The 13,294-nt window shown below is 45.1% G+C and overlaps 1 protein-coding gene across 4 annotated transcripts in view; it reads right to left on the reverse strand.

The window, feature by feature from the left end:
* Positions 1-13,294, reverse strand: part of CRNKL1 (crooked neck pre-mRNA splicing factor 1) — a 31,068-nt gene that overhangs the window by 6,859 nt on the left and 10,915 nt on the right. Inside the window, exons 6-15 of one of the 4 annotated variants that reach the window (XR_002174844.3) lie at positions 10,815-10,993; positions 9,484-9,654; positions 7,888-8,079; positions 6,845-6,904; positions 6,099-6,179; positions 5,124-5,363; positions 3,620-3,721; positions 2,916-3,164; positions 1,780-2,015; positions 687-844 (exon numbers count right to left, since the gene is read on the reverse strand). Coding sequence is in view for 2 of the 4 variants with exons in the window: in XM_004322449.3 (XP_004322497.1) it covers positions 1,830-2,015; positions 2,916-3,164; positions 3,620-3,721; positions 5,124-5,363; positions 6,099-6,179; positions 6,845-6,904; positions 7,888-8,079; positions 9,484-9,654; positions 10,815-10,993 (1,460 nt within the window). In the remaining 2 variants the exon portion in view is untranslated. Of the gene's footprint in view, positions 1-372; positions 2,016-2,915; positions 3,165-3,619; positions 3,722-5,123; positions 5,364-6,098; positions 6,180-6,844; positions 6,905-7,887; positions 8,080-9,483; positions 9,655-10,814; positions 10,994-13,294 lie in introns of those variants that run through there. The other 3 variants (XR_004522153.2, XM_004322449.3, XM_073792623.1) reach the window with 3 other exon arrangements.

Below are 13,294 nucleotides of genomic sequence, written 5' to 3' on the forward strand. Positions count from 1 at the left end.
TCTTCTTTCATGCATTTCACACTGGCACATTACCTGCCCGAAAGTGGCCTTAGGAGTTTACATGAGAACCTGACTGCTAGTTTTTTTCCTGACACACACATGTGACACAAACAGAACATGATTATGATTAGTCACTTACTTAGAGTAGCATCTGGCCTGTTTTCATCTCACCCCGTGGCCCTGTGTACTTAGCCAACTCAGAGCAGTGCTCCTCTTCGCTGACTGGACAGACCTTGGAACTCAACAGTCAGAGCCTCTGATCCCAGCAGCTGAAGCTAGTCAGGTGACTGAAGTAGCGAGGCTAAGAGCAGGTTGCTTTCACCTGCTAGTCCTATTTCCTTCTGCCCCCAATTTTCAAGATACAATTTAACACTGTATTGATCAGCTTTTATTCCCTTGGGTGAATAATACACTTGAAAATGTAATAATAAATTTGCAAACAGTATATTTGCTAATTGGCCTTATAGGTGAAAAAAACACAAAGATACGGTTCTAGTCAAACAGCTTGTGTGGTGAACCAAAAAAAAAAAATAGGCTTGAGAAATACAGGCTGGATTAAAGGAAACAATCTCTCAGATGAGTTAATTAAGGCAAGTATTTTTTGCCTGAGAATATAAGCAGCATATCAGCCAGCAAGTACATTATCATCTTGTGCTGCTTTGTTTCATGACTTAGCATATAGTTACCTCAGCTGTTTTTCACGTTCTAAATCGAGGCTAAGTTGAACGTGTCAGGTTTTACAGGTAGACAGTCTACTGCAGCACGCCGGGCAACATTTACTGGTGCTCTAGGTAGAGATGATTCCCTTGTCCATTAAGTTTGGGAAGCACAGCCAGCATTGCACCTGGGGATTCACAATGTATAGGGAGTGTTATCAAGGGCCCTGAGAAGCCTAACTATGAAGAGATTTGTCAACAAGGCTTAACCCTTAACCTAGGGTTTCCCAAACTCACTGGAGCATGGGACATTGTTTTTCACAGCTCTTGCATTACTATTCTTTAAACAAGCCACTGCAGAGCTCAACTAGTTTGGGAGACTGATTACAGCATAACTGAAATTCAACTAAAATGTTTTTGGTAAAAAAAAAAAGACCTTGTTCAGTAATACAGTAACTGTAAATTATTTTCTAACTGGTGTTTTCAAAAACACTTAGTATAAATGGCCATTAAGAAGGTATAGCTATTTAGACGTTAATCTAAGCACATTCAATTCCACAAGGAATGAACGTTATTTAAGAAAGTGGCCAGGAATGAACATTTTATTGAGCACTTACTCTGTGCCAGGAATACTCCCTTTCTAATTTAATCTTCAAAATGAGCTGGCAAAAGCCCATTTTATGAGTGAAGAAACTGAAAATAAATGTTATGTATCACCAAGTGGCAGAGCTGGGAATGGAACTCAAGTCAGTGTGACTCTTAAGATGTAAATAAGTTACAGGATTCAGATGAATGCATAAAACATCTTTATGAAGAAGGCAAGCATGAGAAAACTTCACCTGAAAAGTTACTGTGAGATGTGACTGAGAACTTCTAAAAAAAGACTCTTTCAAAATTTTGCAGTTCGATCTAAAAGACACGCTAAGTGTTACCTTAAGGATTTCCTAATGCATGATGCATTAGGACAACACAAAATGTTGAGACTCAAAGAAATCCAACAGTTAAAAAGATTCCTTTACTTGCAACCCACCGTAACTAACCCAAGAACCTTTTAAAAATAATTCAAAAGTAGCTGCCAAAGATTCCCATCGATTCATCACTGGTGAAATATCCAAAAACTTACAGGAGTTGCAAGAGTTCCAAACTATACATCTATGAAAATAATAAAACATCTCAACAGGAACAGGAAGGCCCGGACCCCTGCTCGGCAGCGTCCGCATCTGGGTCTTCCTCGCCAGGCTCCTTCTCCTGCTGCTGTTTCTTCCACAGTTTGGCCATGGCCAGGAGCTTGAGGTTGGGCTGGTTGGCAGCATCTTCCGGAAAGATGTAATCATAGTATTCTTCCCAGCCTGCATCCGACTACAGGAAAAAAGTAAAACAGTTAAAAGATAAGCTAACACAAGGCTGGAATACGTTTCACTTAAAGTGGAGAATTCTCACTGGGAAACCCAGGGTTCAAATTCAACTTACCTTCATTGTGCAAAACAACATCAAAGTCTACTTGGAAAGCAGAATTTTCAAAGAGAAATTAGAAGGGCCTGGCCTGGTAGAGTGGGAGTAATTGCTGTTGGATGGGTGTTGCTGCAGCTGTAGCTCACTGAGAGCTACAACCTGGTGGAAAATGCCCTAAAAATCTAAGCATAGCTCCTGTATGGTCAATCGAAAAGACAGTCAGTGTCTTCAACCCCATCTTGCAGTCTTACGTGAGTCTTTAAATTTTTAAAGATTTACTTAGTATTTACCCAATAGTGAAAGCCATAAATCTGTGATTATCCTGACACCCTGCCTTTGAATCCCACCTCCAATCGGGCACTGATTTCACTTCCTAAAGGTCGCCCTGGTCCCAGCTCCCAACACCACCTTGCTTTGCTTACAATAGCCTCCCAACAGACCCTCCTCCAACGAAGCCCCTCAAATCAACCCGCAGGAGACACCAACTGTGTCAGAGCTTTACTACAGCCTACAAAGCCTCCACCCTGACCTCCTGCTTAATGCTCCGGAAATACATTTCATGCAGTTTCTGGAACCAAGCACCAGGAAGAACCTTTGCCACCCCCCACCCCCCACCGTTCTCCAGCCCTGGGTGGACCATACACCCTGCTGTGTTGCCATGGTAGCCAGACTGTGACCGTCTCCTCCTCCAGCTGTCAACCCCCTTTCTCAGATTGTATACACGCCACTTCAAAGTATGCATTTCAAAGTCGGGTGCATTTCTGCTCAGCTGGCAGGGAAGGACTAGCTCAGGGGCTCAGTTCTTACCCCATCATCAGCTTGGACCTTTCTTCTCTTCTTGACTTTCTCTGGCATGAGTTGGTCTACTCTCTCCTTATCTGATACTGTTCCAAATTCATCTTCAAAGCTTCGCCAAGATTCCAGCAACATAAGTCTCTCTTCCTTTTCTTCACAGTTCCGCATGGTTTTGTTAGCCTCTTCATAAATTTGTCTGCATTTAGCCAAACTTCCTTCCTTCCCTGAGGACAACTCAAACTGTGCAAAACTGATCCATACCTTAAAAAATATTATTAAAGAACCAAATTATCCATGTCACCCAGAAAACAATGTAATAATAAAGCTAATTTCTTGTTAGTGACATCTGAGCATAGTAACATGTTCATCTCTAGTATTTCAATACAACAGACTGACTAGATGCTTCTATATAGGAATGGTGAAGCAGTCTGCTTCTACATCCAATTAGGTGTCTGAAATAGTCTCAAAATCCTGAAGTTTAATTTTTTATTCAACCCTACGATATCCAAGTTATTTACACGCAGTATAAATATTGACCTGGTATAAGCTTAACATTCCAAAGTCCTCTGAGACTCACAAGCTCTCTGTAAAAGTAAGGAAATCATATAAAATAAATATATTAAAAAATCCCACACACTTAAAATATAGAAATACACTATTTCTTCTGGACTGCTGATTCAAGCAAAATTAAAGATAACCCACAATGCACAGGATACCTTGACATGTTGTGTCCGTTGAAGCAATCGTCGGTAAAGATTTCGTGTTCTTTCAGTTTCTTCCTGCTCAATTTCAAAATCAATATATGATTTCCAAAGCACCTAAGAAAGATAACCTCATAGGTCAGTCTTGACATTTAAGAAGCAACATGCCCCTATCCAAAGTACAGCCTAACTAGCATTCTAACCTAGGAAATCTAGGAACCTAGAACTTTCATGACCAATTAAGGAACAGACTGTATGTGGATACAAGAAATAATACTGGTGTTTACAGACTGGCCAAAATTTGGCTAAGTGTCTACATTATGAGAAAAAAGACCTTGGGTTCACTTTTGGATTCTCTTCTAGACTTATCAAAAGAGCAGGGTAACTTGCCAAACCTCCCAGGCACTGTCATGAGGCTGCCACAAACCACGGACTTGCGGGGAGAAAACAGGCCTAGATCAGCCAGTGCACACCGTTTTTGTCTCCACTCTAAGTTCCCTGATATGCCTGAGTCCAACTCAACAAGCATCCAGGGCACAGCTGCCCACCCGCCTGGCACAGCCCGTCAGGGCACAGGGACCAGGAAGATGTGGCCCAGACGCCTGGAGGCCGCAGTCTGTGGAGCGGCTGAGGCCAAGTGATGGGACCAGTGACACATAGAGCCCTGCCCAGTGCAGTCAGCAGGGCCTGGTGAACCGCTCAGTGCAGGGTCACACCAGAGCGAGAGTCACTGAGCGAGCTCAGTGGTTCCTGAGAGGTTCACGCTGTCCTAGCTGTTGTTTGGTGCCACCTCGCGGCTCAAGCTTAGATCCTGACGGGATGATTTCAGGCCCTGTGGCCAGCCAGGCCGGCCTGGACAGGGGCAGTGGTACCTCCAGGAACATCCTGGTTTAGTGAGAGCCTAATCCAGGCAAAACTGCACCAGAGGGATCCGGGCTGTGCAGTCTCAACCTTTACCTCCCTTGTTCTCCAGGTGGCCTTGACTGCGCTGCCCTGGCTCATCCTCTTTAGCCTTCTGTTAAGAGAAAGGGAGGAGGGCTTCCCTGGTGGCGCAGTGGTTGGGAGTCTGCCTCCCGATGCAGGGGACGCGGGTTCGTGCCCCGGTCCGGGAGGATCCCACATGCCGCGGAGCGGCTGGGCCCGTGAGCCGTGACCGCTGAGCCTGCACGTTCGGAGCCTGTGCTCCGCAACGGGAGAGGCCACAGCAGTGAGAGGCCCGCGTACCGCCAAAAAAAAAAAAAAAAAAAAAATCCACGAAAAAGAGAAAGGGAGAAGATCCCACCCATAAGATCCCAATTCATCCTGGCGTCACAGTGGGGCTGTGTTGTGCTGTGCTACCCGACTAGAGAGGGCTGCTTCCCCCACCTTCCTGTCTCCAAAACAGGAAGTCCTAATCTGAGTGAAAAAGACTATAGGTGAGATGGTCTTTATACTCTAAGAGGCACACATATTCACAAGGTCATCTGAGGTAACACTGGGCAAGCGTCTAAGATAAAGCCAGTCACCCCGCGGGCCTCACCTCCGGCATGTCCAAGCGTGGCTGACTGATGGCTAACTCGTAGATGGCCCGGGCTCTCTCGATATCGCCAAGGATTGTCTCTAATTCTGCAAATTTAATCCAAGAGGTACAATTTTCAGGCCCAAATTCCAGGAACTTTTCATAAAGCTTCCGGCATCTGTCAAATTCTCGAAGCTGTAGCTCCAGTTCTATGTAACCTTTAAATAACTTGTTCTTCGGACACTTGCCTATGGAAGTTCCCTGGAAAAAAAGATAATCGACCGCTGTGATGTCTGAGTGGGTCTGACTTGTGCAGACATCCTCAGCCTGGCCTAGAAGCTGTTCTCTGCTGAGCAACAGCCTTGGCACATCAACACGGCGCACCACCCTCTCCCTCTGCAGTAACGCACTGCTCAAACTGGCTCGACAGAGACCAAAGGAAACCCTCCAATTCACTCAGCTGTCAAGTCGGCCTGTTTTGCAAGAGATATAGTGTTCCAGAACTGTTCGGAAAACTATTTTGAATTTCACCTGGTTTCTCAGGATGTCCTAGTGAATGCGGATGTCAGATGGACAACACCTCCCATGAGTAAAAGGATAATCAAGGGACGAACCCTGCTGCCCACAGCCAGGGTGAGAGTAGCTTACCAGAAGGATAGCTGCATCTGATCCTATTAAGAAATTTTAGAACACTTGTTAAGAGGAAGGTGCACTTAATACACCAAAAATCTTGTACAGGATCAGAATACTAAAGAGCTAAGATCCGATGTCTCTAGCCGGAGGAAAGATCTGAAACTGTCCAATGTTGACACAGAATAACTTAAGCATCATCACCCAATCTTTCTTCAAAGGCCGTGCTTTCGAACAAGTCTCAGGTTATAAAGGCACGGTATTTCTGCTGCCTTCTCAAGAGGAATCACATAACCTGTAAGCATTAAGATTTTAATTTCCTTCTCGAAGGACTTAATGATGCATCTTGAGCCTTTCTTTACTCACCAAAGCTCTTCTGGCAAATGGTAAATTTTTCTGTCTTATTTCAAACTGTGCATACAGTAACCACATTTTGGCAAATGTGAACTAGAAAACAAAAGCGCAAAAACTCACATAAGTTAAATTTAAATTAACAAGGGCCACAGACGAACTTCCCTAAAGCTACAGAGCTAGGACAGATGTATCTTTTCATTTATAAGCTAAGAAGACAGTATTTGACAGAAATTAGGAACAGTAATCTAGGCACTTCACTATAACGCAGGGCTCTGCAGCCCCTACTGAGAGGCAGCTTGGTTTGTGGGTGTGCTGTGATCAGGCAGAACATGGCCCTCTATTCTAGAAGGCAACTCGGTCAACACCTGTGTCTCTCATGCTGGGAAATACACAGAGATCATGTGTCAACCATCCCCAGAACACGCGTGTTCCCTGCGCCTGCAGACGACCACACAGGTGCCAGCAGCCGGTTGGCTGTCCCCTCTCATGCTGAGCTCAGTCTCTTCTGATTACCATCCTCCTGGAATTTTTCCATTAGCATATATATCAGTCATTGGTCACTTAACACAGGCTGCCTGCTCAACTAGACTGTAAGCTGTTTTCAGAGGCAAAGAGTGTATCTTATTCTTATTTATGTTTTCCACAGAGCCTAGCACAGGGAAGAGCCAATCAATAAATATGATTTCACTGAATTATTTCACAAGTAACAGATGCAGGAGTTTGATGTGTCTGGAACAGAACATTTAGAGCAAACATACCTTTTTATGAGGAATGAGTTCCAAAGAGGCTTGGTAAACTTGTCTTGTCCTCTCCGGATCCTGCATTAGGATAAGAAATTTGCACAAAATATTTACGTCTATTACTAATACTAATTTTACTATTACTAATATATACCCCTAACATTGAATATGTTCCTACAAGTTATTTTCAAACCCTGATTGCATTTATGATCAAAATTGAACTGCCTCTGGCCATCAAACTTTGATCACAGAATCACCCACAATACAGCCCTCAAACTCTTTCGCCTGACAGCAGAAACAAAGATGTTCTACAGTCTCGGATCAGCAGCAGAAAGTTAACATTTTCCTATTAACTTACACACAACCAATTTCTGAAAATTTGCTAAAAGTAAGAATGTGCAATCCAGCTGTGATCCCTCTTCATGAGAAAACCCAGGAAACTATAGATAATGAAACTAAGGGCTAGTTCATTGTTCCCTTTCAAGTTCCAAGTAATAATCTTGTTGCATCTCAAGGTTTAAAAAAAAATACAGCAAAACTAAAAACCACCTCACCTATGTCCACTACAGGTGTAGAGTTTAAAACGTGGCAGAGGGGACTTCCCTGGTGGCATAGCGGTTAAGAACCCACCTGCCAACGCAGGGGACGTGGGTTTGATCCCTGGTCCAGGAAGATCCCACATGCTGCAGAGCAACTAAGCCCGTGCACCACAACTACTGAGCCTGCGTACCTAGAGCCCACGAGCCACAACTACTGAAGCCCGTGTACCGCAACTACTGAGCCCACGAGCCACAACTACTGAAGCCCATGCACCTAAAGCCCATGCTCCACAACAACAGAAGCCACCGCAATGAGAAGCCCGTGCACTGCAACGAAAAGTAGCCCCCGCTCCCTGCAACTAGAGAAAACCCATGTGCAGCAACGAAGACCCAACGCAGCCAAAAAAACCCCAAAAAACAAACAACCTTATAAAATGTGGTATCAGTTCCCAGCCGCGCCAGCAGGGCCAACGCGCAGGGGGAGGAGCCCGCCCCCAGCCACCCCAGGACTAGGCTCTGCACCTTCGCCTCCAGCTCCTCGTAGAGGGCGTAGTTGATCCACAGGTAGATGTAGCGCTTCCAGTGCCTCTTCTCCTGCACAGGCGGCACGTTGGCGATGGCTCGCTCGTAGACTTCCCGCACCGTCTCTGCCTCTGCGTCGCTTTCAACCAAGCGCAAGTAATCGAACCATGCATCGTAGTTGTGCGGGTTAGCCTAGAAAGATAAGGTTAATAATTAGAAACCAAACCCAGAGCTGCACCTGCGGGACTATGTGAGCTGAAAGAAGGCAGCAGACTGACTTTCTGTACTCTAGCAACTTTTTTCTAGACTTTACAGGCTATTTCATTTAAAAATACCATTCCTGAGGTTCTATAATAGAAAAGGAAAAGGACTATAGAAGACAGACTATTAGCCAGAGGTTCCCCCAGCAAAGCCCCTTTTATCTACAACAGCTTATTTTTTTGGACTATACCAATTTTTCATTTTTTTTTCAAGAAGGTGTAAGTGGAAAAATGACTTAGAGACAAATACATAAAGATCAATAACAACTGATGTTTTTTCCTTTTTTGTTTTTTTTAATGCAGCAGCAAATGGTAATCAGAGTAGACCCCTGCTCTGGTGGTGCCCTGGATGCCTCTCCTCCACAGAGGTGAAGGGTGCCAGCTCCCCGGCTTCCCACCCTGGCAGCCACCGCACTTGGCTGAGTAAAGACCCCTGATTGAGGGTCTGGGGCACATGAGTGGGTGACGTGGAGATGAAGCACACTGAGAACTGGTTTCTGGAAGTAGTATCCATTGGTGGGTCAGTCATCCCTGGCCAGACTGAAATGTGACTGTCTCATCTCCTGCTCCAGGACTTTCTGCAACTGCCCTGATTCCCGCCCATTATCCAAGCCTGCTCCTCCAGCTTCCTATTGATTCTGTAAACCTCCCAGTATCTATAGCTATGAAAATAGACATCTATTTTTTTATGTGTCTTTGTTTATATATGTGACTCCATAGCACTATGCCTAGATTTAAAATTACGATGGAATTATACCATGCTCACAACTGCAAAACCTGCCTTTTCAATTAACAGCAATATGTCTTGAACATTATCTTGCTGACCCCATTTAACACCAGACTTAGTCCTTTGTTTGGAGATATCTCAATTAATTTGGCCAAGCAGAAGTATTTTAAAATACAGAGCAGAGCAGTAAAGGAAAACACTACTACCTTTGAATTCAAATCAAAATAGTACCTTACAGACAGAGATGAGAATGGAACCCTAACTACAATATGTCTTTTGTTCAAGCAATTAAGCCAAAAGGTAATGTGTAAAAATGGGTTTTTTCGATCAATCTCTGACTCTTCCATCTTCTTCAAAAAGTGAGCTCAAATGGATTTCAGATTGCTTTTGCTCAAGTTCTCTGTGTATAATCAGCAACCAACAAAGTGACTTCCAACATGCGAGTGGCAGAGCAAATCCAAGCGCTGTCTGCTTGCCTTTTCTACCAGCCCCGTTTACCTCCCCATCTGGAATGCCAATTTACTGCACACACAGGACGGAGAGCGATGCTGTGGCCCAGGACTAGCCAGCAGGTCCCTGCCAGCACAACCACTCACCGCCAGTGCTCACCTTCACCTCCTCTTCGTACTGGAACCTCCGTTTGCTCACGATGATGTCTTCAATGCCCCGCCTGTCACCAAACTTCTTCTCAAAGATGGTGTAATTTTTAAAGAGTTCCTGGGCTTCCTGCTTTGAAATTCGATCCAGGGCGTACTTATAGATCACTCGTACCCTCTCAAACTGAAAGCAGACAGGATGATTATCTTCCAGAACACAGTATTCTCATGCTAGCCACAACTTGAAGAGTAATTATGACATAAAACATTACTTGTAAGTTAGATTATGAGGCCTCAAAATGCCCGAAGTACGACTTTTCTTCTCCCTTTTGTTGAGGTACTTTTAGCCAGGATGGACTGACACTCTCCTCTGAGCCCCACATTTAACAGTGTACCTAACGCTGCCAGCTGGATGTCGTCCATGCATCTCAGACTCACCCAAGCTCGCTCCTCCCGCCCAGCTGGGTCGTTGTCAGACTCCCCGTCCTGGGCAGTCACACCCACCACCCTGATCACACACCTGCTCTGTCAGGGGCCTCCCCAACTCCTCTCTCCTGCATTCCTCACACTGGCTGCTTCCACAGCCCTGCCCTTTCTACCTCCTCAACACAGCCCTTCACTTCTCCCCAGGCCTCTGCCGACCCACCTCCATTTCTCCCTTGACCATGTGAAAAGCGCCCCCATGCCCACTCTGCCGCCCTCTTCCCAATACACTCTGCATGAACCAGCCAGAGGCTCCCCTCACAGCACAGATGACATCCAACCACCTCCTGCTTAAGACCCTCCACACTTCCCACCGGCCTGAGGACAGAATCTGAACTCACCTCTGGGACCTGTGCAAGACCCTGCATTCAGATCCCAGCCAACCCCTCCCCCTCCTGTATTATCTGAGCTACATTTCAGGATTATTTTCCATACATACTATGGGAGAAAATAACTGACTTCTCGTGGGACAATCTCTGTTTCCATTTCATATTCTGTTCTCTGTACTGAGGGCTCTGGGGCTTTTTGTTTCCCAGGTTCATTACCTGTAAAGCCCTTTAATCAGAGTATCAAATGACTCTCAGTTTACAGATAATATTCTCATTTAGGTTTAAAGACTTAATTTTGAAGCAGAGCACAACAAAATTAAGACAGCTATAATATAATCCATAATCACTCACTCCCAACCTGCAGCTTAGCCAGATATATGCTGTTTTCCTTGAGAAATCACATTTTCATATCTTGAAAGCATTTTCTCCAAGGATAAGTAAATAAGAAAATGTAAATGCACTCAATGTGCACAAAAAGTAATCTTTTCTAAGCTGTTCTGCAACATAATCAAGTTCCTTCAAGTTTACTTACTTCTTTCTGATTTTCCTCAAATTTGGCAAAGGCAACATAAAGGTGTTCATCCATATGTTCATCCCCAAAGAATTCGACAGCTCTCTCATACACCTTCCGTGCATGGGCAAAGTAACCATGCTTTTCTTCAAAGCGGGCGTACTTGATCCAGTTCTTCACATCAGGGTGCACAAGAACAAGTGAGCGGGATTAAAGAAAAACCAGGCAGAACAACGTGGCTTAAAAAGCAAAAACCCAAACCCAAATCCAGAACCTCAACACCACACACTGTGGGTGGCTAACAGGGGTGATAACACATGTACGAAGGTGGAGACCCACTAACCTGTGGCCACCCAAGAGGCCGTGTCTTGTCTGTGTGGCCTCCTCCAACTCGTATTCAGTATTTCAGGAGTGGTACAAACAGGAGTTTGGAGCCACGAAAAAGCTGAAGCCTATGACTAGTCACGTGATCTGGACAAGTCATTAATCTTATCTAAGCCTCAGTTTTATCATCTATAAATAGAGGAAAATAATACCAACCAACCTCATTTGATGATTGCCAACTTTAAATGAGAAAAATGTGTGTAAAGCTCTTAGCAATTTCAGGCCAAAAGAATGTGCTCAACAAATGGCACTTTTTGTAGTATCTGCTCAATAACATTAATATTTGAATTACTGATTAAGCAAAAAAACATGTGGGAGGAGTCAAGATAGCTGAATAGGAGTACATGGAGCTCACCTCACCCCACAAATACATTAAGAATACAGCTACAAATGGAACAGTTCTCACAGAGCACCTGCTGAACACTTGCAGAGGACCTCAGACACCTGAAAGGGCAAGAAAGATCCCTGCGTAACCAGGTAGGACAAAAGAAACAAAAAGAAGAGGAAGGGGGATGGGACCTGCGCCCCTTTGGGGGAGCTTAAGGAGTGGGGAGGCTCCCGCACCCAGGGAAGCCCCCTCCCTGGTGGGGAGATCAGCTGGGACAGAAGGGGAGCTTCAGGGGCTTGCAGAAGAGCGCAGCAACTGGTCTGTAGCAGGCAGGACAGAGTGTGACCTACACAGATGGTCCCTGCCTCAGCCCTGCACACCCCAACCTGAGACGTGTGTCTGCCGGTGCAGAAGGGGCTGGGTGCTGGAACATGGCGTTGGAGAGCAGATCCGGGGAGAAGACTGCCGTTGGCTGCACAGAGACAGCCTAGAGGGACAGGAGTACGGAGCTCCGGCAACCAGGAACGTTTGTGGAGGAAGCTGGGGCTGCCATTGCAGCCTCCTTCTCCACGTACCAGGCCCTGCCTCCACATGCACTGGGAGGGACTCCCACGTGGGTGGGCTTGAACACCCCAATTCCTGGCCCAGCCCCCTCCGACCTGAACCCAAGGAGGAACAGGCCAAGACACATATTGTTTTTTTTTTTTTTTATTTTTGCGGTATGCGGTCCTCTCACTGTTGTAGCCTCTCCCGTTGCGGAGCACAGGCTCCGGACACGCAGGCCCAGTGGCCATGGCTCACGGACCCAGCTGCTCTGCAGCATGTGGGATCCTCCCGGACCAGGGCACGAACCCGTGTCCGCTGCATTGGCAGGTGGACCCTCAACCACTGCACCACCAGGGAAGCCCCCCAGACACATATTAATCGAAGTGACAAAAATTAAATACAAAGAAAAAATATCAAAGCAACAAGGGAAAAGCAACAAATAACATACAAGAGAATCCCCATGAGGTTATCAGCTGATTTTTCAGCTGAAACTGCGGGCCAGAATGGCGTGGCACCATATATTTAAAGTGATGAAAGGGAAAAACGTACAACCAAGAATACTCTACCCAGCAAGGCTCTCATTCAGATTCAATGGAGAAATCAAAAAATTTACAGACAAGCGAAAGCTAAGAGAATTCAGCACCACCAAACCAGCTTTATAACAAATGCTAAAGGTACTTCTTTAGGTGGAAAAGAAAAGGCCACGACTAGAAACAAGAAATGGGAAAGCTCACTGGTAAAGGCAAACATAAAGTAAAGGCAGGAAATTATCCACACACACGTTATCAAAACCAGTAACCGTGAGAAGAGGAGAATACAAATGCAGGAAATGGGAAATGCACCTGAAATTAAGAGACAAGCAACTTAAAACAACCTTGTGTATATATATACATAGACTGCTATATCAAAACCTCATGGAACCTGCAAACCAAAAAACTACAATAGATACACACACACAAAAGCAATCCAAACACAACACTAAAGACAGTCATCAAATCACAAGACAAGAGAACAAAAGAGGAAGGGAAGAAAAAAACCTACAAAAACAAATCCAAAACAATTAAGGAAATGGCAATAAGGACATACATATCGATAACTACCTTAAATGTAAATGGATTAAATGCTCCAATCAAAGAACACAGACTGGCTAAATGGATACAAAAACAAGACCCGTATATATGCTGTCTACAAGAGACCCACTTCAGATCTAGGGACACAGACTGAAAGTGAGGGGATGGAAAAA

Source organism: Tursiops truncatus, chromosome 15, assembly GCF_011762595.2.
Source record: "Tursiops truncatus isolate mTurTru1 chromosome 15, mTurTru1.mat.Y, whole genome shotgun sequence".
Lineage (NCBI taxonomy): Eukaryota > Metazoa > Chordata > Mammalia > Artiodactyla > Delphinidae > Tursiops > Tursiops truncatus.